This window comes from Coregonus lavaretus (assembly GCF_964263955.1).
Source record: "Coregonus lavaretus genome assembly, contig: HAP1_SCAFFOLD_317, whole genome shotgun sequence".
In the NCBI taxonomy this organism is placed as follows: Eukaryota; Metazoa; Chordata; class Actinopteri; order Salmoniformes; family Salmonidae; genus Coregonus; species Coregonus lavaretus.
Genome location: NW_028167105.1, coordinates 407,173 through 433,187, shown reverse-complemented (window position 1 = coordinate 433,187; position 26,015 = coordinate 407,173). Strand labels below are relative to the sequence as shown.

The 26,015-nt window shown below is 43.3% G+C and overlaps 1 protein-coding gene across 1 annotated transcript; it reads right to left on the bottom strand.

The window, feature by feature from the left end:
• Window positions 1-194: 194 nt before the first annotated feature.
• Window positions 195-24,758, bottom strand: LOC311113863 (uncharacterized protein). The gene is made up of 2 exons (XM_084189151.1): window positions 24,061-24,758; window positions 195-2,996 (listed from the first exon to the last, which is right to left on the bottom strand). Exons 1-2 carry the CDS (start codon window positions 24,524-24,526, stop codon window positions 2,257-2,259), a joined length of 1,206 nt encoding a protein of 401 aa, XP_084045277.1. The 5' UTR covers window positions 24,527-24,758; the 3' UTR covers window positions 195-2,256.
• Between the last annotated feature and the right edge of the window lie 1,257 nt (window positions 24,759-26,015).

The following is a 26,015-nucleotide window of genomic DNA, read 5'->3' as shown; positions in this document are numbered from 1 at the left end:
TAGAACTCTGGTCTTCCTAAAACTCACTAGCTTCTAGAACTCTGGTTGTCCTAAAACTTACTAGCTTCTAGAACTCTGGTCTTCCTAAAACTCACTAGCTTCTAGAACTCTGGTCTTCCTAAAACGACCTGAAAATACATATTTTCAACTAAAACCGAATGTAAACTCAGCAACAAAAAAAGTCCTCTCACTGTCAACTGCGTTTATTTTCAGCAAAACTTAACATGTGTAAATATTTGTATGAACATAACAAGATTCAACAACTGAGATATAAACTGAACAAGTTCCACACACAAATAATGTGTCCCTGGGGGGGGGGGTCAAAATCAAAAGTAACAGTCAGTATCTGGTGTGGCCACCAGCTGCATTAAGTACTGCAGTGCATCTCCTCCTCATGGACTGCACCAGATTTGCCAGTTCTTGCTGTGAGATGTTACCCCACTCTTCCACCAAGGCACATACAAGTTCCCGGACATTTCTGGGGGGAATTGCCCTAGCCCTCACCCTCCGATCCAACAGGTCCCAGACGTGCTCAATGGGATTGAGATCCGGGTTCTTCACTGGCCATGACAGAACACTGACATTCCTGTCTTGCAGGAAATCACGCACAGAATGAGCAGTATGGCTGGTGGCATTGTCATGTCAGGATGAGCCTGCAGGAAGGGTACCACATGAGGGAGGATGCCTCCTTGCAGCATGCATAAGGCACGTTCACGCAGATGAGCAGGGACCCTGGGCATATTTCTTTTGGTGTTTTCCAGAGTCAATAGAAAGGCCTCTTTTGTGTCCTAAGTTTTCATAACTGTGACCTTAATTGCCTACCATCTGTAAGTCTTAACGACCGTTCCACAGGTGCATGTTCATTAATTATTTATGGTTCATTGAACAAGCATGGGAAACAGTGTTTAAACCCTTTACAATGAAGATCTGTGAAGTTATTTGGATTTTTACAAATTATCTTTGAAAGACAGGGTCCTGAAAAGGGGACGTTTCTTTTTTTGCTGAGTTTATATTGGACATCAGGCATAGTCTTCTTTTCAATTACATTTTGCTACGTGGGAAACCTCAATGTCAAAACACAGTTTTAACATGTCCAAATCAATAACCAATATGCAAAAACAGTTTGTGATATATTGAAAACCTAAACCTAAACTGTACTATCTACACAAATGTGCCACAATAATCATATTAAAACAAGCACCTTATAAACTGCACAAGCACCAACAATAAGTCACTGATATCGATTATGGGGGAGATCAGGTTGTACCTGCTGTTGAAACTAACACAACTAAAAAAACACATGGAAATGGGAGATAACTTTTACCTCACTGGTTAGAGGACAACCTGCAGAAGACAGTCAGCTACATTTTGGAGTGATGCATTTACATTTATGGGTCGCTAAACAAAGGAACGCAACACTTATTTCATCGATATCATGTTGAAATCAATTGCGCAAGAGGGGGGGAGATGAGGTTGCACGTCCTGTTAAAACTAACAGCTCAAACACCACATGGAATCTGGGAATAATGTGTACATCTCTGGTCAGAGGACAATTTGTAGAAAACAGCTAGCTACGTTTTGATTAACGTGTAACACAACTTTTTATTTTATTTTATTTTTTACTTTTTGTTAAATCACATAAATACTCTTTCAATTCATAGCCTGGGTTTTTCCCAGAGGCTAATATCCATATCACGCTGAAATAAATTGAACAGGGGGAAATGTTTAGGGTTCTACATTGGGACATTATTAATTAAAGTACTCCTTCTACAAAGTACTCCTTCTACACCCCAATGGTGGAACAAGCTCCCTCACGACGCCAGGACAGCGGAGTCACTCACCACCTTCCGGAGACATTTGAAACCCCACCTCTTTAAGGAATACCTGGGATAGGATAAAGTAATCCTTCTACCCCCTCCCCCACCCCCCAAAAAAAAATGGTAAAGTGGTTATCCCACTGGCTATAGGGTGAACGCACCAATTTGTGAGTCGCTCTGGATAAGAGCGTCTGCTAAATGACGTAAATGTGCCCTTGAGCAAGGCACTTAACCCTAATTGCTCCTGTAAGTCGCTCTGGATAAGAGCGTCTGCTAAATGACTAAAATGTAAATGTACAATGTTAAAACATTCTACATTGTGACATTATTTCATTGATATCATGAAACAACTCATGTATGTATTTTCTGATGTTTGATCAGAGATCTTTTATCAAAGTATCTCTTGTCACATGATCACAACTATATCATTTATCTCCAGCTATATCATTTCTCTCCTGCTAAATTGTTTCTCTCCTGTGTGTGTTCTCTGGTGTGATTTTAAATCTCTTAACCTAACAAAAGTCTTTCCGCAGTCAGAGCAGTCGTAAGATTTCTCTCCTGTGTGTGTTCTCTGGTGCACTATCAGGGAGCTTGACCGAGTAAAACTCTTCCCACATTGATCACAGCTATAAGGTTTCTCTCCTGTGTGTGTTCTCTGGTGTACTACCAGGGAGCTTAAATGAGTAAAACTCTTCCCACATTGAGTACAGCTATAAGGTTTCTCTCCTGTGTGTGTTCTCTGGTGTGATTTTAAATCTCTTAAACTAACAAAAGTCTTTCCGCAGTCAGAGCAGTCGTAAGGTTTCTCTCCTGTGTGTGTTCTCTGGTGCACTATCAGGGAGCTTGACCGAGTAAAACTCTTCCCACATTGATCACAGCTATAAGGTTTCTCTCCTGTGTGTGTTCTCTGGTGTACTATCAGGGAGCTTAAATGAGTAAAACTCTTCCCACATTGATCACAGCTATAAGGTTTCTCTCCTGTGTGTACTCGCTGGTGTATTTTAAGTTCTGATGAAAACCTGCAACGTTTCCCACAGTCAGAGCAGCAGTGAGATTTCTTCCCAGTGGGTCTCAGATGGTTTTTCTTAAGGTGTTCTGATCTGGAGAGAGACCTTTCTGCCTCGTCAGCATCATGTTGTTGAGGCTCCCCAGAGGATCCACGATAGCCACGTCTCTCTCCTGTGTGAACGACAAAGTCAGACAGATGGTTAAAGAAACACAACAGCAGAAATACACTGTTTATTTGAGGTAAAAGGTGATACCCAGAGCGTACCCATGAAATTGTACAACAATTGATGCCTTAAATTATTTGACAATTGTCTTTTATACAGTCAAGTGAGCAACAATAGTCATATTTTGTCTTGTTTTCACATTAGTAGTAACATCGATGACTGTAGGCTAGAAATAAGTTAAAGTTTAAAGTTGTTGAAATCCTAAGCAGAGTGCCAGACGACTTTTACTCTCCAATATAGGACCCTTTCAGTGTTTGCTGCTTGTTGCTATGTAACACAATTTGGCTGCAGAAACACCTCCATGCTAATAACCTCTAGTTATGGATGTAGTATATCTGAACTCCTCCATGCTAATAACCTCTAGTTATGGATGTAGTATATCTGAACTCCTCCATGCTAATAACCTCTAGTTATGGATGTAGTATATCTGAACTCCTCCATGCTAATAACCTCTAGATATGGATGTAGTATATCTGAACTCCTCCATGCTAATAACCTCTAGTTATGGATGTAGTATATCTGAACTCCTCCATGCTAATAACCTCTAGTTATGGATGTAGTATATCTGAACTCCTCCATGCTAATAACCTCTAGATATGGATGTAGTATATCTGAACTCCTCCATGCTAATAACCTCTAGTTATGGATGTAGTATATCTGAACTCCTCCATGCTAATAACCTCTAGTTATGGATGTAGTATATCTGAACTCCTCCATGCTAATAACCTCTAGTTATGGATGTAGTATATCTGAACTCCTCCATGCTAATAACCTCTAGTTATGGATGTAGTATATCTGAACTCCTCCATGCTAATAACCTCTAGTTATGGATGTAGTATATCTGAACTCCTCCATGCTAATAACATCTAGTTATGGATGTAGTATATCTGAACTCCTCCATGCTAATAACCTCTAGTTATGGATGTAGTATATCTGAACTCCTCCATGCTAATAACATCTAGTTATGGATGTAGTATATCTGAACTCCTCCATGCTAATAACCTCTAGTTATGGATGTAGTATATCTGAACTCCTCCATGCTAATAACCTCTAGTTATGGATGTAGTATATCTGAACTCCTCCATGCTAATAACCTCTAGTTATGGATGTAGTATATCTGAACTCCTCCATGCTAATAACCTCTAGTTATGGATGTAGTACATCTGAACTCCTCCATGCTAATAACCTCCAGTTATGGATGTAGTATATCTGAACTCCTCCATGCTAATAACCTCTAGTTATGGATGTAGTATATCTGAACTCCTCCATGCTAATAACCTCTAGATATGGATGTAGTATATCTGAACTCCTCCATGCTAATAACCTCTAGTTATGGATGTAGTATATCTGAACTCCATGCTAATAACCTCTAGTTATGGATGTAGTATATCTGAACTCCTCCATGCTAATAACATCTAGTTATGGATGTAGTATATCTGAACTCCTCCATGCTAATAACCTCTAGTTATGGATGTAGTATATCTGAACTCCTCCATGCTAATAACCGATAGATATGGATGTAGTATATCTGAACTCCTCCCTGCTAATAACCTCTAGTTATGGATGTAGTATATCTGAACTCCTCCATGCTAATAACCTCTAGTTATGGATGTAGTATATCTGAACTCCTCCATGCTAATAACATCTAGTTATGGATGTAGTATATCTGAACTCCTCCATGCTAATAACCTCTAGTTATGGATGTAGTATATCTGAACTCCTCCATGCTAATAACCGATAGATATGGATGTAGTATATCTGAACTCCTCCCTGCTAATAACCTCTAGTTATGGATGTAGTATATCTGAACTCCTCCATGCTAATAACCTCTAGTTATGGATGTAGTATATCTGAACTCCTCCATGCTAATAACCTCTAGTTATGGATGTAGTATATCTGAACTCCTCCATGCTAATAACCTCTAGTTATGGATGTAGTATATCTGAACTCCTCCATGCTAATAACCTCTAGTTATGGATGTAGTATATCTGAACTCCTCCATGCTAATAACCTCTAGTTATGGATGTAGTATATCTGAACTCCTCCATGCTAATAACCTCTAGTTATGGATGTAGTATATCTGAACTCCTCCATGCTAATAACCTCTAGTTATGGATGTAGTATATCTGAACTCCTCCATGCTAATAACCTCTAGTTATGGATGTAGTATATCTGAACTCCTCCATGCTAATAACCTCTAGTTATGGATGTAGTATATCTGAACTCCTCCATGCTAATAACCTCTAGTTATGGATGTAGTATATCTGAACTCCTCCATGCTAATAACCTCTAGTTATGGATGTAGTATATCTGAACTCCTCCATGCTAATAACCTCTAGTTATGGATGTAGTATATCTGAACTCCTCCATGCTAATAACCTCTAGTTATGGATGTAGTATATCTGAACTCCTCCATGCTAATAACCTCTAGTTATGGATGTAGTACATCTGAACTCCTCCATGCTAATAACCTCTAGTTATGGATGTAGTATATCTGCATGGAGCAACAATGGTGAGCAAAGATTTTAGTTTTTCACAATGTATTCTGAATATTACCACACATTATCAGAGCAAGATCGGGAGTGCTACTCAAGGAAACTCACATTAAGCTCTGTGTCGCCATTCACTAATTCACCACTAATTCAGTAAAATGCTCTTTGGCTACCTTTACACACTAAGTGTATGCCAAATTGGCCCATAACTTCACCTAACAATAACATACAGTACCAGACAAAAGTTTGGACACAACTACTCATTCAAGGGTTGTTCTTTATTTTTACTATTTTCTACATTGTAGGACAATAGTGAAGACATCAAAACTATGAAATAACACATATGGAATCATGTAGTAACCAAAATAGTGTTAAACTAATCAAAATATATTTTATATTTGAGATTCTTCAAATAGCCACCCTTTGCCTTGATGACAGCTTTGCACACTCTTGGCATTCTCTCAAGCAGCTTCATCTGGAATGCTTTTCCAACAGTCTTGAAGGAGTTCCCACATATGCTGAGCACTTGTTGGCTGCTTTTCCTTCACTCTGCGGTTCAACTCATCCCAAACCATCTCAATTGGGTTGAGGTCGGGGGATTGTGGAGGCCAGGTCATCTGATGCAGCACTCCATCACTCTCCTTCTTGGTAAAATAGCCCTTCCACAGCCTGGAGGAGTGTTGGGTCATTGTCCTGTTGAAAAGCAAAATAATAGTCCCACTAAGCCCAAAACAGATGGGATGGCGTATCACTGCAGAATGCTGTGGTAGCCATGCTGGTTAAGTGTGCCTTGAATTCTAAATAAATCACAGACAGTGTCACCATCAAAGCACCCCCACATCACCACACCTCCTCCTCCATGCTTCACGGTGGGAACTACACACGCGGAGATCATCCGTTCACCCACATCGCGTCGCATAAAGACAATTTCCACCGGTCTAATGTCCATTGCTCGTGTTTCTTGGCCCTAGCAGATCTCTTCTTCTTATTGGTGTCCTTCAGTAGTGGTTTCTTTGTAGCAATTCAACCATGAAGGCCTGATTTACCAAGTCCCCTCTGAACAGTTGATGTTGAGATACGTCTGTGACTTGAAATCTGTGAAGTCTTTATTTGGGCTGCAATTTCTGAGGCTGGTAACTCTAATGAACTTATCCTCTGCAGCAGAGCTAACTCTGGGTCTTCCATTCCTGTGGCGGTCCTCATGAGAGCCAGTTTCTCTTTGCTTATTTGAGCTGTTCTTGCCATAATATGGACTTGGTCTTTCACCAAATAGGGCTATCTTCTGTATACCACCCCTACCTTGTCACAACACAACTGATTGGCTCAAATGCATTAAGAAGGAAATAAATTCCACAAATTAACTTAAGGCACACCTGTTAATTGAAATGCATTCCAGGTGACTACCTCATGAAGCTGGTTGAGAGAATGCCAAGAGTGCAAAGCTGCCATCAAGGCAAAGGGTGGCTACTTTACATAATCTCTTTGTTTAACACTTCTTTTGTTACTACATGATTCCATATGTGTTATTTCATAGTTTTGATGTCTTCAGTATTATTCTACAATGTAGAAAATAGTAAAAAATAAAGAAAAACCCTTGAATGAGTAGGTGTGTCCAAACTTTTGACTGGTAGTGTACATAGTGTACACTAACTGTAAGTCGCTCTGGATAAGAGCGTCTGCTAAATGACTCAAATGTAAATATACACATTTAATATACACAGACATATATAATAATAATAAATATATATATATCTTTTAAAAATATATTTTCCTTTATTATGGCGGCAGGTAGCTTAGTCGTTAAGAGCGGTGTGCCAGTAACCGAAAGGTCGCTGGTTCTAATCCCTGAGCCGAGTAGGTGAAAAATCTGTCGATGTGCCCTTCAGCAAGGCACTTAACCCTAATTGCTCCTGTAAGTCGCTCTGGATAAGAGCGTCTGCTAAATGACTTAAATGTAAATGTATTATTTTCCACTAACCCTACCACCTCTCCCCTAATTGCAGCAAACTAATGAACAACAACACTTAGGCTTCTATTTCCAAATTATATATACATTTTACGGACACAATCTATTTTACAATAGTTATATTTTGTTTGTTTTTTACATCACTGGGGTCAAGCTTCCTGCCATCCAGGACCTAGATACTAGGCATGTCAGAGGAAAATCGTCAAAGACTCCAGTCACCCAAGTCATAGACTGTTCTCTCTGCTACCGCACAGCAAGCGGTACCGGAGCGCCAAGTCTAGGACCAAAAGGCTCCTTAACAGCTTCTACCCCCAAGCCATAAGACTGCTGAACAATTAATCCCCTCCCTCCTTTGTTTTGTCTTGTTATGCCTCGGTACCGGTACCCCCTGTATATAACCTCATTATAACCTGGACTAACCTGTACCCTAGCCCATTACCTCGGTACCGGTACCCCCTGTATATAGCCTCATTATTACCTGAACTAACCTGTACCCCAGCCCATTGACTCTGTACCGGTACACCCTGTATATAGCCTCATTATAACCTGGACTAACCTGTACCCCAGCACATTACCTCGGTACCGGTACCCCCTGTATATAGCCTCATTATTACCTGGACTAACCTGTACCCCAGCACATTACCTCGGTACCGGTACCCCCTGTATATAGCCCCCAGCACATTACCTCGGTACCGGTACCCCCTGTATATAGCCTCATTATTACCTGGACTAACCTGTATCCCAGCCCATTACCTCGGTACCGGTACCCCCTGTATATAGCCTCATTATTACCTGGACTAACCTGTACCCCAGCACATTACCTCGGTACCGGTACCCCCTGTATATAGCCCCCAGCCCATTACCTCGGTACCGGTACCCCCTGTATATAGCCTCATTATTACCTGGACTAACCTGTATCCCAGCCCATTACCTCGGTACCGGTACCCCCTGTATATAGCCTCATTATTACCTGGACTAACCTGTATCCCAGCCCATTACCTCGGTACCGGTACCCCCTGTATATAGCCTCATTATAACCTGGACTAACCTGTACCCAAGCCCATTGACTCTGTACCGGTACACCCTGTATATAGCCTCATTATAACCTGGACTAACCTGTACCCCAGCACATTACCTCGGTACCGGTACCCCCTGTATATAGCCTCATTATTACCTGGACTAACCTGTACCCCAGCACATTACCTCGGTACCGGTACCCCCTGTATATAGCCCCCAGCCCATTACCTCGGTACCGGTACCCCCTGTATATAGCCTCATTATTACCTGGACTAACCTGTATCCCAGCCCATTACCTCGGTACCGGTACCCCCTGTATATAGCCTCATTATTACCTGGACTAACCTGTACCCCAGCCCATTACCTCGGTACCGGTACCCCCTGTATATAGCCCCCAGCCCATTACCTCGGTACCGGTACCCCCTGTATATAGCCTCATTATTACCTGGACTAACCTGTATCCCAGCCCATTACCTCGGTACCGGTACCCCCTGTATATAGCCTCATTATTACCTGGACTAACCTGTACCCCCACACATTACCTCGGTACCGGTACCCCCTGTATATAGCCTCATTATTACCTGGACTAACCTGTACCCCAGCACATTACCTCGGTACCGGTACCCCCTGTATATAGCCTCATTATTACCTGGACTAACCTGTACCCCAGCCCATTACCTTGGTACCGGTACCCCCTGTATATAGCCTCATTATTACCTGGACTAACCTGTACCCCCACACATTACCTCGGTACCGGTACCCCCTGTATATAGCCTCATTATAACCTGGACTAACCTGTACCCTAGCCCATTACCTCGGTACCGGTACCCCCTGTATATAGCCTCATTATTACCTGGACTAACCTGTACCCCAGCCCATTACCTCGGTACCGGTACCCCCTGTATATAGCCTCATTATTACCTGGACTAACCTGTACCCCAGCCCATTACCTCGGTACCGGTACCCCCTGTATATAGCCTCATTATTACCTGGACTAACCTGTACCCCAGCACATTACCTCGGTACCGGTACCCCCTGTATATAGCCTCATTATTACCTGGACTAACCTGTACCCCAGCACATTACCTCGGTACCAGTACCCCCTGTATATAGCCTCATTATTACCTGGACTAACCTGTACCCCGGCCCATTACCTCGGTACCAGTACCCCCTGTATATAGCCTCATTATTACCTGGACTAACCTGTACCCCAGCCCATTACCTCGGTACCGGTACCCCCTGTATATAGCCTCATTATTACCTGGACTAACCTGTACCCCAGCACATTACCTCGGTACCGGTACCCCCTGTATATAGCCTCATTATTACCTGGACTAACCTGTACCCCAGCCCATTACCTCGGTACCGGTACCCCCTGTATATAGCCTCATTATTACCTGGACTAACCTGTACCCCAGCCCATTACCTCGGTACCGGTACCCCCTGTATATAGCCTCATTATTACCTGGACTAACCTGTACCCCGGCACATTACCTCGGTACCGGTACCCCCTGTATATAGCCTCATTATTACCTGGACTAACCTGTACCCCGGCACATTACCTCGGTACCGGTACCCCCTGTATATAGCCCCCAGCCCATTACCTCGGTACCGGTACCACCTGTATATAGCCTCGATGTCGCGAGAGTGTGACTCCCCATAGTATGTTGTACCAAAGTTGACTGACCCTTAAGGGAACCACACTGCCATAAATGCAAGGAAATCCTCACTGGCAGTTATAGAAAGACCCATATACTGTATAGCCATTGATTCTTGAAGAATATAACTTATAAATGCCTCAAATGTATTTCCCCATCAAAAACCAAAACATAAGCTTGTACAGTGGGGGGAAAAAGTATTTAGTCAGCCACCAATTGTGCAAGTTCTCCCACTTAAAAAGATGAGAAAGGCCTGTACTTTTCATCATAGGTACACGTCAACTATGACAGACTAATTGAGGAAAAAAATTCCAGAAAATCACATTGTAGGATTTTTAATGAATTTATTTGCAAATTATGGTGGAAAATAAGTATTTGGTCACCTACAAACAAGCAAGAATTCTGGCTCTCACAGACCTGTAACTCCTTCTTTAAGAGGCTCCTCTGTCCTCCACTCATTACCTGTATTAATGGCATCGGTTTGAACTTGTTATCAGTATAAAAGACACCTGTCCACAACCTCAAACAGTCACACTCCAAACTCCACTATGGCCAAGACCAAAGAGCTGTCAAAAGACACCAGAAACAGAATTGTAGACCTGCACCAGGCTGGGAAGACTGAATCTGCAATAGGTTTTTTTTTTTTTTTTATTTCACCTTTATTTAACCAGGTAAGCCAGTTGAGAACAGGTTCTCATTTACAACTGCGACCTGGCCAAGATAAAGCAAAGCAGTGCAATAAAAACAACACAGAGTTACATATGGGGTAAACCAAAACATAAAGTCAAAAATACAACAGAAAATATATATACAGTGTGTGCAAATGTAGCAAGTTATGGAGGTAAGGCAATAAATAGGCTATAGTGCAGAATAATTACAATAGTATTAACACTGGAATGCTAGATGTGCAAGAGATTATGTGCAAATAGAGATACTGGGGTGCAAAAGAGCAAAATAAATAACAATATAGGGATGAGGTAGTTGGGTGGGCTAATTTCAGATGGGCTGTGTACAGGTGCAGTGATCGGTAAGGTGCTCTGACAACTGATGCTTAAAGTTATTGAGGGAGATAAGAGTCTCCAGCTTCAGAGATTTTTGCAATTCGTTCCAGTCATTGGCAGCAGAGAACAGGAAGGAATGGCGGCCAAAGGAGGTGTTGGCTTTGGGAATGACCAGTGAGATATACCTGCTGGAGCGCAGACTACGGGTGGGTGCTGCTATGGTGACCAATGAGCTAAGATAAGGCGGGGATTTGCCTAGCAGTGATTTATAGATGGCCTGGAGCCAGTGGGTTTGACGACGAACATGTAGTGAGGACCAGCCAACAAGAGCGTACAGGTCACAGTGGTGGGTAGTGTATGGGGCTTTGGAGACAAAACGGATGGCACTGTGATAGACTACATCCAATTTGCTGAGTAGAGTGTTGGAGGCTATTTTGTAAATGACATCGCCGAAGTCAAGGATCGGTAGGATAGTCAGTTTTACGAGGGCATGTTTGGCAGCATGAGTGAAGGAGGCTTTGTTGCGAAATAGGAAGCCGATTCTAGATTTAACTTTGGATTGGAGATTCTTTATGTGAGTCTGGAAGTTGAGTTTACAGTCTAACCAGACACCTAGATATTTGTAGTTGTCCACATACTCTAGGTCAGACCCGTCGAGAGTGGTGATTCTAGTCGGGTGGGCGGGTGCCAGCAGCGTTCGATTGAAAAGCATGCATTTAGTTTTACTAGTGTTTAAGAGTAGTTGGAGGCTACTGAAGGATTGTTGTATGGCATTGAAGCTCGTTTGGAGGTTTGTTAACACAGTGTCCAATGAAGGGCCAGATGTATACAAAATGGTGTCGTCTGCGTAGAGGTGGATCTGAGAGTCACCAGCAGCAAGAGCGACATCATTGATATACACGGAGAAAAGTGTCGGCCCAAGAATTGAACCCTGTGGCACCCCCATAGAGACTGCCATAGGTCCAGACAACAGGCCCTCCGATTTGACACACTGAACTCTATCTGAGAAGTAGTTGGTGAACCAGGCGAGGCAGTCATTTGAGAAACCAAGGCTATTTAGTCTTCCAATAAGAATGCGGTGGTTGACAGAGTCGAAAGCCTTGGCCAGGTCGATGAAGACGGCTGCACAGTACTGTCTATTATCAATCGCGGTTATAATATCGTTTAGGACCTTGAGCGTGGCTGAAGTGCACCCGTGACCAGCTCGGAAACCGGATTGCATAGCGGAGAAGGTACGGTGGTATTCGAAATGGTCGGTGATCTGTTTGTTAACTTGGCTTTCAAATACTTTCGAAAGGCAGGGCAGGATGGATATAGGTCTGTAGCAGTTTGGATCTAGAGTGTCACCCCCTTTGAAGAGGGGGATGACCGCGGCAGCTTTCCAATCTCTGGAGATCTCAGACGTTATGAAAGAGAGGTTGAACAGACTAGTAATAGGGGTTGCGACAATTTCAGCGGCTAGTTTTAGAAAGAAAGGGTCCAGATTGTCTAGCCCAGCTGATTTGTAGGGGTCCAGATTTTGCAGCGCTTTCAAAACATCAGCTGTCTGAATTTGTGTGAAGGAGAAGCGGGGGGGGGGGCATGGGCAAGTTGCAGCAGAGGGTAAAGAGTTGGTGGCCGGGTTAGTGGTAGCCAGATGGAAAGCATGGCCAGCTGTAGCAAAATGCTTGTTGAAATTCTCGATTATTGTAGATTTATCGGTGGTGATAGTGTTTCCTAGCCTCAGTGCAGTGGGCAGCTGGGAGGAAGTGCTCTTATTCTCCATGGACTTTACAGTGTCCCAAAACTTTTTGGAGTTAGTGCTACAGGATGCAAATTTCTGTTTGAAAAAGTTAGCCTTTGCTTTCCTGACTGCTTGTGTATATTGGTTCCTAACTTCCCTGAAAAGTTGCATATCACGGGGGCTATTTGATGCTAATGCTGTACGCCACAGGATGTTTTTGTGCTGGTCAAGGGCAGTCAAGTCTGAGGAGAACCAGGGGCTATATCGGTTCTTAGTTCTGTATTTTTTGAATGGGGCATGTTTATTTAAGATTGAGAGGAAATTACTTTTAAGGAACAACCAGGCATCCTCTACTGACGGAATGAGATCTATATCCATCCAGGATACCTGGGCCAGGTCAATTAGGAAGGCCTGCTCGCTAAAGTGTTTTAGGGAGCGTTTGACAGTGATGAGGGGTGGTCGTTTGACCGCGGACCCGTTACGGACGCAGGCAATAAGGCAGTGATCGCTGAGATCCTGGTTGAAGACAGCTGAGGTGTATTTAGAGGGTATGTTAGTCAGGATGATATCTATGAGGGTACCCATGTTTACGGATTTAGGGTTGTACCTGGTAGGTTCGTTGATAATTTGCGTGAGGTTGAGGGCATCTAGCTTGGATTGTAGGATGGCTGGGGTATTAAGCATATCCCAATTTAGATCACCAAGCAGTACAAACTCTGAGGATAAATGGGGGGCAATCAATTCACATATGGTGTCCAGGGCACAGCTGGGGGCTGAGGGGGGTCTGTAGCAAGCGGCAACAGTGAGAGACTTATTTCTGGAAAGGTGGATTTTTAGAAGTAGAAGCTCAAACTGTTTGGGCACAGACCTGGATAGTATGATAGAGCTCTGCAGGCTATCTCTACAGTAGATTGCAACTCCACCCCCTTTGGCAGTTCTATCTAGACGGAAAATGTTATAGTTGGGGATGGAAATTTCAGAATTTTTGGTGGCCTTCCTGAGCCAGGATTCAGACACTGCTAGAACATCAGGGTTGGCAGAGTGTGCTAACGCAGTGAATAACTCAAACTTAGGAAGTAGACTTCTGATATTTATGTGCAAGAAACCAAGACTTTTGCGATTACAGAAGTCATCAAATGATAGCGCCTGGGGAGTAGGAGTGATACTGAGGGCTGCAGGGCCTGGGTTAGCCTCTACATCACCAGAGGAACAGAGGAGGACTAGAATAAGGATACGGCTAAAGGCTTTAAGAACTGGTCTTCTAGTGCGTTGGGTACATAGAATAAAGGGGGCAGATTTCCGGGTGTTATAGAAAAGATTCAGGGCATTATGTACAGACAAGGATATGGAAGGATATGAGTAAAGTGGAGGTAAACCTAAGCGTTGGGTAACAATGAAAGAGATAGCATCGCTGGAGGCATCAATTGAGTCGGTCTCCGCATGTATAGGGGGAGGGGCAAAGGAGCTATCTAAGGCAGGTTTAGCTAGGCTGGGGGGTCTACAGTGATATAGTAAAATTAGAAATAACCGAAACAACAATAAACTAACCATGTTTGGGCTGAGGCTAAACATAAACAGGATGTAGTACCGTAAAAAGGAACAGTCCAGCAGACATCAGCTGTATAGCTGAGTTATCATAAGGTCCGGTGGTGAAGCACTAGTGAGTAAGAGGCCACGGCTAGCGTGTGCTAGCGGGCCGGGGCTAGCAGATGGATGGAATCTTCGTGGTTAACGTCGTAACCACATCAGACGATTTCGTCGGCAGACCAGTCGTGTAGGATCGGCGGGGCTCCGTGTCAACACTAGGTGGTCCCGTCCGGTTGACAGAGAGGTAGATAGCCGGGAGATGGGCCTAGCTCAGGATGATTAGCCAGACCACAGCGTCCGTTTTGTTGTAGCTGGCTGGTAGCGATGAATCCGGAGTTAAAGGTCCAGTGATTCAGTGATTCCGGCGGAATCAGACAGTGTGCAGACTGGCCGAATATCCGGTGATTAATGTCCAGTGATTAAAATTAATCCCGCAGAAAAAAATCCAATGTTCTGGGTGAAATACCGCTAGCTGTGGCTAATAGCAAGTAGCTAGTTAGCTGGCTAGCTGGCTAGCTAGTTTCAACTGGAGATTCTAGATTCTAGATTCTAGATAAAGGTAAGTCAATAATAGAATCCGTTCCACATTGAGTGAGGCGGGTTGCAGGAAAGTATATTTTGTAGAAGGATGAAAAGTCTGATAGGGAAATATGTACGAAAAATACAGAAAAATAGGGTATTTACAGGCTATTTACAGACACACGACAAAACAGAACTGCACTACTACGCCATCTTGGATATAAAGGTAAGCAGCTTGGTTTGAAGAAATCAACTGTGGGAGCAATTATTAGGAAATGGAAGACATACAAGACCACTGATAATCTCCCTCGATCTGGGGCTCCACGCAAGATCTCACCCCGTGGGGTCAAAATGATCACAAGAACGGTGAGCAAAAATCCCAGAACCACACGGGGGCACCTAGTGAATGACCTGCAGAGAGCTGGGACCAAAGTAACAAGATGTGTCCCCCTGCTTAAGCCAGTACATGTCCAGGCCCGTCTGAAGTTTGCTAGAGTGCATTTGGATGATCCAGAAGAGGATTGGGAGAATGTCATATGGTCAGATGAAACCAAAATATAACTTTTTGGTAAAAACTCAACTCGTCGTTTTTGGAGGACAAAGAATGCTGAGTTGCATCCAAAGAACACCATACCTACTGTGAAGCATGGGGGTGGAAACATCATGCTTTGGGGCTGTTTGTCTGCAAAGGGACCAGGACGACTGATCCGTGTAAAGGAAAGAATGAATGGGGCCATGTATCGTGAGATTTTGAGTGAAAACCTCCTTCCATCAGCAAGGGCATTGAAGATGAAACGTGGCTGGGTCTTTCAGCATGACAATGATCCCAAACACACCGCCCGGGCAATGAAGGAGTGGCTTCGTAAGAAGCATTTCAAGGTCCTGGAGTGGCCTAGCCAGTCTCCAGATCTCAATCCCATAGAAAATCTTTGGAAGGAGTTGAAAGTCCGTGTTGCCCAGCGACAGCCCCAAAACATCACTACTCTAGAGGAGATCTGCATGGAGGAATGGGCCAAAATACCAGCAACAGTGTGTGAAAACCTTGTGAAGACTTACAGAAAACGTTTGACCTGTGTCATTGCCAACAAAGGGTATATAGCAAAGTATTGAGAAACTTTTGTTATTGACCAGATACTTATTTTCCACCATAATTTGCAAATAAATTCATAAAAAATCCTACAATGTGATTTTCTGGATTTTCTTTCTCTCATTTTGTCTGTCATAGTTGACGTGTACCTATGATGAAAATGACAGGCCTCTCTCATCTTTTTAAGTGGGAGAACTTGCACAATTGGTGGCTGACTAAATACTTTTTTCCCCCACTGTATAATGCCACTGGTTGTAAACAAACACTGTATATCTTAAAAAACAGGTTAAAACTATGATTTTGACCTTATTGATGGCCAGTCCTTGTATTCATAGTGTAGTGAATTCAGGGGTAGCCCTGAGCTGGACTCAAACCTGGGTCCAGAGACTGTCAAGCCAACACCTTATAACTGTTATACCAAGATGTCTGAACTTCTTGATGAGGTCGCTAGGTTTTTGGTTAAGGTTGCTACAATAACTTTCTCTATGAATTTGAGAGTGGTTACATTTCTCCAGCCCCCAATTTTGTTGCTGTTTAAATCCTAGGTTGCCCCTTTAAAAAAAGCCACACATCAATCAATCAACCAATCTGCAGTTCAAACAATAACAAAGCTGTCATTCCACCACTGTTTTGGTAATAAGATGAGGATGGGACTGGAGAAATGTAACTACTCTCAAATAAATAGACAGACAGACCTATGGATGCAAGGACTGACCATCCATGATATCAATATTATAGTTTTAACCATGTTGAGGCTATACAGTGTTGGTTTACATTTACATTGTTTCTAAACATTGGAGTAAAAAAAGCTTATTTTGGGATCTGATGGGGTATGACAGATGAACTAAGCTCAATGAGGCATGTGTTATATTCTTCAAGAATCAATGGATATATATAAATAATATAAAAGTCCAAATATGGATGTAGCAACTGCAGATTTCACCTTTAACACCACACATCAGTTCAACAACTGCAGAGTTTGTGCCTCTGTTTTTAAGACAGTACTTACTAGTGTTAATCAGGGCCTGGTTTCTCAAAAGCATCTTACTGCTAAGTTCATCATTAGAATCATTGGATGCCTTAAGATGCCTTTGGGAAACCGGAACCAGATATCCAGTTTCCTCCTCTTCTTCCTCCTCCTTTTTCGATGTGACAGTCATCTCCTCCTCCTCCTCTTTCACTCCAAACACGGGAGCCTCCTCTTCTTTCACTGTAACATCCTCCTCCTCTTTCACTCTGAACGCGTCTTCCTCTTCTTTCACTGTAACATCCTCCTCCTCTTTCACTCTGAACGCGTCTTCCTCTTCTTTCACTGTAACGTCTTTCTCTTCTTCTTTCACGGTAACAGCATCACCCTCTACTTGTTTTTGTATTGTAACATCCTCCTCTTCCTCCTCCTCTTCCACTAGAGCTTCTTTCTCCGAGGTGTCTGACTAACTGCAAGCTACCGAGGTGTCTGACTAACTGTTGCTGCTGTTGAAAGAAGCGTCCCGTCCACTAGATTATACGTCACACTAGCAGCACAGCCTTAAAGTCCCACATCGCCATCTGCTGACTGGAGTGGGTAACGAAGTTGAGTAAAATGTAGATTTTATTTTCAGACAAAAAGTTAAAGGGTAGGAAGCATGAGTTTTTACTCACCAATGTAACAACACAGTGTGGTTAAAGACTTAGGAACTTAGTTGTAGTCACGATCTGGTTATCTATTAAGTTCAAACAGTTATGTTTTTGCTTTATTACATATTTATTAACTTATTTCGGGATATCTTCTAAACTACCCACAATGCACTATTTCTCAACGTCATATGGGGGATCTACTCTGTGCTACCGAGTTTGTATGCTAGCTCGGAAGCTAGCTCAAGCTGGCTAACGTTAGCCACGCCTCATGTTTTTCATGCACTGTGTGGTTGTGTTATCTAGTGGGAACCCGTTAACACGGTTCGGCTCTGGTACCTTCTTGCGGTGGGCTCAAAAGAAAAGAGAAAATCAGACCTGCTTGTTCCTTTTTGTTTTGTTAACTTTTCAGTAGGGATGTTAGGTTTGATACCGGAGCTACAAGGAATGCGTTGAAATCCCTAAGCAGTATACTTCAAAGCAGTGTGCCGATTGCTGTATCACTTTATCAGCAGCACGTGATCAATGACGTCTGAAGCTTCATTTCGTCAAACAACCACCTGATTGGTTTAGTAATAGGCTTGTTCGACAATGCAGCCGACAAAATGCAGGCGACTGCCGATTGACTGATCTACAAATCACCTTGCATCATAAATAACTACTCATTATATTATTTATAAATCAGTCAACATTTACCCACAATGCAGCATGGATTTGATGCTCTCCAACACGGCCAGTGGTTTAGTAGAAGACATAAAGGCTACGCTGCACAGTCAGTAGGGCGTGTGGGATGTCGTCTATAAAAATGTGGCTGTTCTAAATTCTGTGTTGCTCAAAGCCTTGAGTAATGAACCTATTTTTGACCCATTTGGCTGGAAAGCGTCGATGCTACAGGAAGCTTTGTTTCCCCCCTCATCACTACTTCTCAGCATGTTCTCTGGGAAGTAGACTACGGCAGTTTTTGTAACTTTTTCCCACTTTTGGCTTTACTGCTAACGCGCTAGCTGACTGACATCTGGAATCTATCTATTTTGGATGTTGGGGATTTTCCCCTGCCATCATTCTGTATGTCTCTTGCTCTTTTGATCTGCAGTTATGTTTCAGTTGGGTTTTGTTAGTTGGGTTCTAACTGGGTCTCCGGAAGTTGGTATCCAGCTCGTAGACCATAGCTAGTTGGCTAAATAGCTAACGTTAGCTGGCTGGCTAAGATAACTGCATATAGATAACATTACATTTACATTTTACATTTTAGTCATTTAGCAGACGCTCTTATCCAGAGCGACTTACAGGAGCAATTAGGGTTAAGTGCCTTGCTCAAGGGCACATTTACGTCATTTAGCAGACGCTCTAGTCCAGAACGACTCACAAATTGATGCATTCACCCTATAGCCAGTGGGATAACCACTTTACAATTATTATATATATATATAATTTTTTTTTTGGGGGTGGGGGGTGGGGGGGTAGAAGGATTACTTTATCCTATCCCAGGTATTCCTTAAAGAGGTGGGGTTTCAAATGTCTCCGGAAGGTGGTGAGTGACTCCGCTGTCCTGGCGTCGTGAGGGAGCTTGTTCCACCATTGGGGTGCCAGAGCATGATTTGACCATAGCTAGTTGGCTAAATAGCTAACGTTAGCTGGCTGGCTAAGATAACTGCATATAGATAACATGATTTGATATAGACCATAGCTAGTTGGCTAAATAGCTAACGTTAGCTGGCTGGCTAAGATAACTGCATATAGATAACATAGCTAGTTGGCTAAATAGCTAACGTTAGCTGGCTGGCTAAGATAACTGCATATAGATAACATAGCTAGTTGGCTAAATAGCTAACGTTAGCTGGCTGGCTAAGATAACTGCATATAGATAACATAGCTAGTTGGCTAAATAGCTAACGTTAGCTGGCTGGCTAAGATAACTGCATATAGATAACATAGCTAGTTGGCTAAATAGCTAAAGTTAGCTGGCTGGCTAAGATAACTGCATATAGATAACATAGCTAGTTGGCTAAATAGCTAACGTTAGCTGGCTGTCTAAGATAACTGCATATAGATAACATAGCTAGTTGGCTAAATAGCTAAAGTTAGCTGGCTGGCTAAGATAACTGCATAAAGATAACATAGCTAGTTGGCTAAATAGCTAACGTTAGCTGGCTGGCTAAGATAACTGCATATAGATAACATAGCTAGTTGGCTAAATAGCTAAAGTTAGCTGGCTGGCTAAGATAACTGCATATAGATAACATAGCTAGTTGGCTAAATAGCTAACGTTAGCTGGCTGTCTAAGATAACTGCATATAGATAACATAGCTAGTTGGCTAAATAGCTAAAGTTAGCTGGCTGGCTAAGATAACTGCATAAAGATAACATAGCTAGTTGGCTAAATAGCTAACGTTAGCTGGCTGGCTAAGATAACTGCATATAGATAACATAGCTAGTTGGCTAAATAGCTAAAGTTAGCTGGCTGGCTAAGATAACTGCATATAGATAACGTTCTATGATATTTTGGTTAGATGGCGTTATGTATTTCCAAAACGTTGGTTTTCCACCATTGGATGCCCTATTATGCACATGCAACATGGTCTAGGGAAAGGCGCCTGTTCAACGTCGCACTGAAGACTGTTTCAGAACCGTGGACAGCGACTGCTATCCAACGAGGGAGAAAGCACATTTGTTATGAAATATTATTAGTTTTTATTAGTTTTGCACCATTGTTCTAACCATATACAATGTCTTAGAGTGATGCACTGTGCCACCCCCATGACCTCCACAATGGATCAGTCCACTCAGACAGGCCTCCACAATGGATCAGTCCACTCAGACAGGCCTCTACAATGGATCAGTCCACTCAGACAGGCCTCCACAATGGATCAGTCCACTCGGACAGGCCTCCACAATGGATCAGTCCACTCAGACAGGCCTCCACAATGGATCAGTCCAAAGACCCGAAACACACAGCCAGGGCAACTAAGGAGTGGCTCCGTAAGAAGCATCTCAAGGTCCTGGAGTGGCCTAGCCAGTCTCCAGACCTGAACCTAATAGAAAATCTTTGGATGGAGCTGAAAGTCCGTATTGCTCAGCGACAGCCCCGAAACCTGAAGGATCTGGAGAAGGTCTGTATGGAGGAGTGGGCCAAAATCCCTGCTGCAGTGTGTGCAAATCTGGTCAACCAGGAAACGTATGATCTCTGTAATTGCAAACAAAGGTTTCTGTACCAAATATTAAGTTCTGCTTTTCTGATGTATCAAATACCTATGTCATGCAATAAAATGCAAATGAATTACTTAAAAATCATACAATGTGATTTTCTGGATTTTTGTTTTAGATTCCGTCTCTCACAGTTGAAGTGTACCTATGATAAAAATGACAGACCTCTACATGCTTTGTAAGTAGGAAAACCTGCAAAATCGGCAGTGTAGCAAATACTTGTTCTCCCCACTGTATATACATGTGTAAAAGACACCTAGGTCTCAATATATCTTCCCATGACTGTGTTTTTGTATTTTAATGAGTATATGTTTGAGAACAAGTATTTGATACACTGACGATTTTGCATCGGTACACTGTGTCCTTAGCCCCGGCCTGCCGAGCGCTGCTTTACGCCGAGGGAATGTAGCTAGCTGGCTAACCTCGTCCCCACACTGCGTGGAAGTGTCTGGGAACGAGATTACTAGCTAGCTAGCACAAGCTAGTGTAGCCCTAGAGGAAGAGAGAGAACCAACTCACGGGAATATCTCTCCTTCCAGCAGGTGGAGTTTTTGTATGGAGGTCAATGAGCTGGTCCAAGTTGGTCAACAAAATGAATGGCTTACGTGCTACGTGATGTTTACTTGATCGAATAGAAGTTTCGTAATGCTTAAGTTGTTCTGAGTGTACTGATAAGTAGGACACGTGACTATTTACCAAGATAGTTTTCATCTATATTTTTCATAGCTGTCTATTTACCACCACAAACCAATGCTGGCATTAAGATTGCACTGAATGAGTTCACTGATTGCACTGATTGCACCACATCAGTCACTGGCTTCATCAATAAGTGCATCGATGATGTCGTCCCCACAGTGACCGTACGTACATACCCCAACCAGAAGCCATGGATTACAGGAAACATCCGCACTGAGCTAAAGGGTAGAGCTGCCGCTTTCAAGGAACGGGACTCTAACCCGGACGCTAATAAGAAATCCCGCTATGACCTCCGTAGCACTGACTGGCTCTGACGCTCGTCGGATGTGGCAGGGCTTGAAAACTATTACAGACTACAAAGGGAAGCACAGCCGCGAGCTGCCCAGTGACACAAGCCTACTAGACGAGCTAAACCACTTCTATGCTCGCTTCGAGGCAAGCAACACTGAAACATGCATGAGAGCACCAGGTGTTCCGGACGACTATGTGATTACGCTCTCCGTAGCCGATGTGAGTAAGACTTTTAAGCAGGTCAACATTCACAAGGCCGCAGGGCCAGACGGATTACCAGGACGTGTACTCCGAGCATGTGCTGACCAACTGGCAAGTGTCTTCACTGACATTTTCAACATGTCCCTGACTGAGTCTGTAATACCAACATGTTTCAAGCAGACCACCATAGTCCCCGTGCCCAAGAACTCTAAGATAACCTGCCTAAATGACTACCGACCCGTAGCACTGACGTCTGTAGCCATGAAGTGCTTTGAAAGACTGGTCATGGCTCACATCAACAGCATAATCCCAGAAACCCTAGACCCACTCCAATTTGCATACCGCCCCAACAGATCCACAGATGATGCAATCTCTATCGCACTCCACACTGCCCTTTCCCACCTGGACAAGAGGAACACCTACGTGAGAAGGCTATTCATTGACTACAGCTCAGCATTCAACACCATAGTGCCCTCAAAGCTCATCACTAAGCTAAGGATCCTGGGACTAAACACCTCCCTCTGCAACTGTATCCTGGACTTCCTGACGGGCCGCCCCCAGGTGGTAAGGGTAGGTAACAACACATCTGCCACACTGATCCTCAACACGGGGGCCCCTCAGGGGTGCATGCTCAGTCCCCTCCTGTACTCTCTGTTCACCCATGACTGCATGGCCAGGCACGACTCCAACACCATCATTAAGTTTGCCGACGACACAACAGTGGTAGGCCTGATCACCGACAACGATGAGACAGCCTATAGGGAGGAGGTCAGAGATCTGGCCGTGTGGTGCCAGGACAACAACCTCTCCTTCAACGTGACCAAGACAAAGGAGATGATTGTGGACTACAGGAAAAAAAGAGGACTGAGCACGCCCCCATTCTCATCGACGGGGCTGTAGTGGAACAGGTTGAGAGCTTCAAGTTCATTGGTGTCCACATCACCAACGAACTATCATGGTCCAAACACACCAAGACAGTCGTGAAGAGGGCACGACAAAGCCTATTCCCCTTCAGGAGACTAAAAAGATTTGGCATGGGTCCTCAGATCCTCAAAAAATTCTACAGCTGCACCATCGAGAGCATCCTGACTGGTTGCATCACCGCCTGGTATGGCAACTGCTTGGCCTCTGACCGCAAGGCACTACAGAGGGTAGTGCGTACGGCCCAGTACATCACTGGGGCAAAGCTCCCTGCCATCCAGGACCTCTATACCAGGCGGTGTCAGAGGACGGCCCTCAAAATTGTCAAAGACTCCAGTCACCCTAGTCATAGACTGTTCTCTCTGCTACCGCACGGCAAGCGGTACCGGAGTGCCAAGTCTAGGTCCAAAAGACTTCTCAACAGCTTCTACCCCCAAGCCATAAGACTCCTGAACAGCTAATCATGGCTACCCGGACTATTTGCACTGCCCCCCCACCCCATCCTTTTTACGCTGCTGCTACTCTGTTAAGTATTCATGCATAGTCACTTTAACTGTACCCACATGTACATATTACCTCAACTACCTCAACTAGCCGGTGCCCCCGCACATTGACTATGCAACGGTACCCCCCTGTATATATAGCCTCCCTACTGTCACTTTATTTTATTGTATATATAGCCTCCCTACTGTCACTTTATTTTACTTCTGCTCTTTTTTTCTCAACACTTTTTTGATGTTGTTTTATTCTTACTTTTTTGTTTAAAATAAATGGACTGTTGGTTAAGGGCTGTAAGTAAGCATTTCACTGTAATGTCTGCATCTGTTGTATTCGGCGCATGTGACCAATAACATTTGATTTGATTTGATTTGAAGTAGGACACGTGACATACTGACAACTTTGAGAAAAAACACTATAGGAGATTGCTTTGCAAATTCATAACATGATGCTAATAGCATAGCATCTCTCTCCATTGAATTGACAAGCGAACTCCAAATATCCAAAGTGAAAAACACATTTAAGACGGTACTTACTGGTGTTAATCAGATCTCCTATCTCCTCCTCTTCATCTTCATCTTTCAACGTGACAGTTATCTCTCCCTCCTTCTTCACTCCAAAAACGGCATCCTCCTCTATCTCTTCCTCCTCCTCTTTCACTCTGAACGCGTCTTCCTCTTCTTTCACTGTAACATCTTCCTCCTCTTTCACTCTGAACGCGTCTTCCTCTTCTTTCACTGTAACATCCTCCTCCTCTTTCACTCTGAACGCGTCTTCCTCTTCTTTCACTGTAACATCCTCCTCCTCTTTCACTCTGAACGCGTCTTCCTCTTCTTTCACTGTAACGTCTTTCTCTTCTTCTTTCACGGTAACAGCTTCACCCTCTACTTGTTTTTGTATTGTAACATCCTCCTCTTCCTCCTCCTCTTTCACTAGAGCTTCTTTCTCCGTCCAGCAGACCTCCTCTTCTTTAGCAGGAGGAGAGTAGCTTAGTGACCTCATGGTCGGGGATGTTAGCTAGCTAGGCTAGTGCTAACTTAACCAGCCAGCTAGCTGACCAATAACAACAACACCGTAAATATGAAATTAAATGGGATAACTATCTAGACGACAGAAGTGGGTTTAAAACACAGTGGCTAATATACACGAAAGCGTCTAAAGAGCTTTATTGGTTGGGCTATTTTGGCTAGCAAGCTACCGAGGTGTCTGACTAACTGTTGCTGCTGTTGAAAGAAGCGTCCCGTCCACTAGATTATACGTCACACTAGCAGCATAGCCTTAAAGTCCCACATCGCCATCTGCTGACTGGAGTGGGTAACGAAGTTGAGTAAAATGTAGATTTTATTTTCAGACAAAAAAGTTAAAGCATAGGAAGCCTGAGTTTTTACCCACCAATGTAACAACACAGTGTGGTTAAAGACTTAGTAAATTAGTTGTAGTCACGATCTGGTTAGCTATAAGAACAAACAGTTATGTTTTTGCGTTATTACGTATTTATATCTAAACTACCCATGGTGCACTATTTCTCAACGTCATATGGGGGATCTACTCTGTGCTACCGAGTTCATATGCTAGCTCAAACTGACTAATCTCAGCCACACCTCATGCTCTTCTCAGACTGTGTGGCCAAAGACTTTTATAACTAACCCAAGATAGACCAGAGCCTGTCGTTTCCAATGGGAGAAAATTAATCATAGTGGGCAGAACAAGCAAGGAGGTGGGCAGAGCCAAGCAGGAGCAAGAGAGCTCCTATTGGCGCGTTCTAGCATTTATTTGCATATTTCCTTTAGGGAACGCCTACTTTGTGAAGATTGCCCATGTGCAATAACTCAATTCGCCCTTGCACTCCTTCTAAACAACGCAATTTTTTACAACTTTGGCAAAGGGTAAAGTCTACAAAACGTAGTCCACTCTGTTTGTTACAGATTCTAGTGATGGAAACAGAAAACTGTATTGAGATCAAATGTTTCATTAGATAAAAAAAAAAAAAAGCAGAATATCGGCCAAAATCCATCTCGCTCCATCTTCTCCCATTGCCGGCCACTGGGCTTCCTCTCAACACCATATTTGGTATTGAGTTGAAACGCCAACCGGATGTTTCACATTTATACATCAGGTGAAATATCTGGCCCATTGCTCTATCTGTGGTGTGGTTGTGTTATTAGGTGGTGGGCAGAAGCTGAAAAGAGTGAAGTTAATCGATCCCAGTCGAGAGAGGACCTGATTTTTTTGTATATGACAGTAACATATTGTTATGATGACTATAATATTTGTTGGCACCTTAAATTCTTGCACATTTTCGCATAAAAAGTATATTTCAACACTCTGTCTGCTCAGGCAACATTGATGAACTCCTAAACTAAGAACCAATCAGAGGTCCCGTACATAACCCTCGTGATCAAGGCAGCCAATGGCCTGATTCTATCTACGATGTAACTACAGCCTCTTGTGAAAACTGCTGTCTGATGGAGAGAAACAGATATATCTAGCT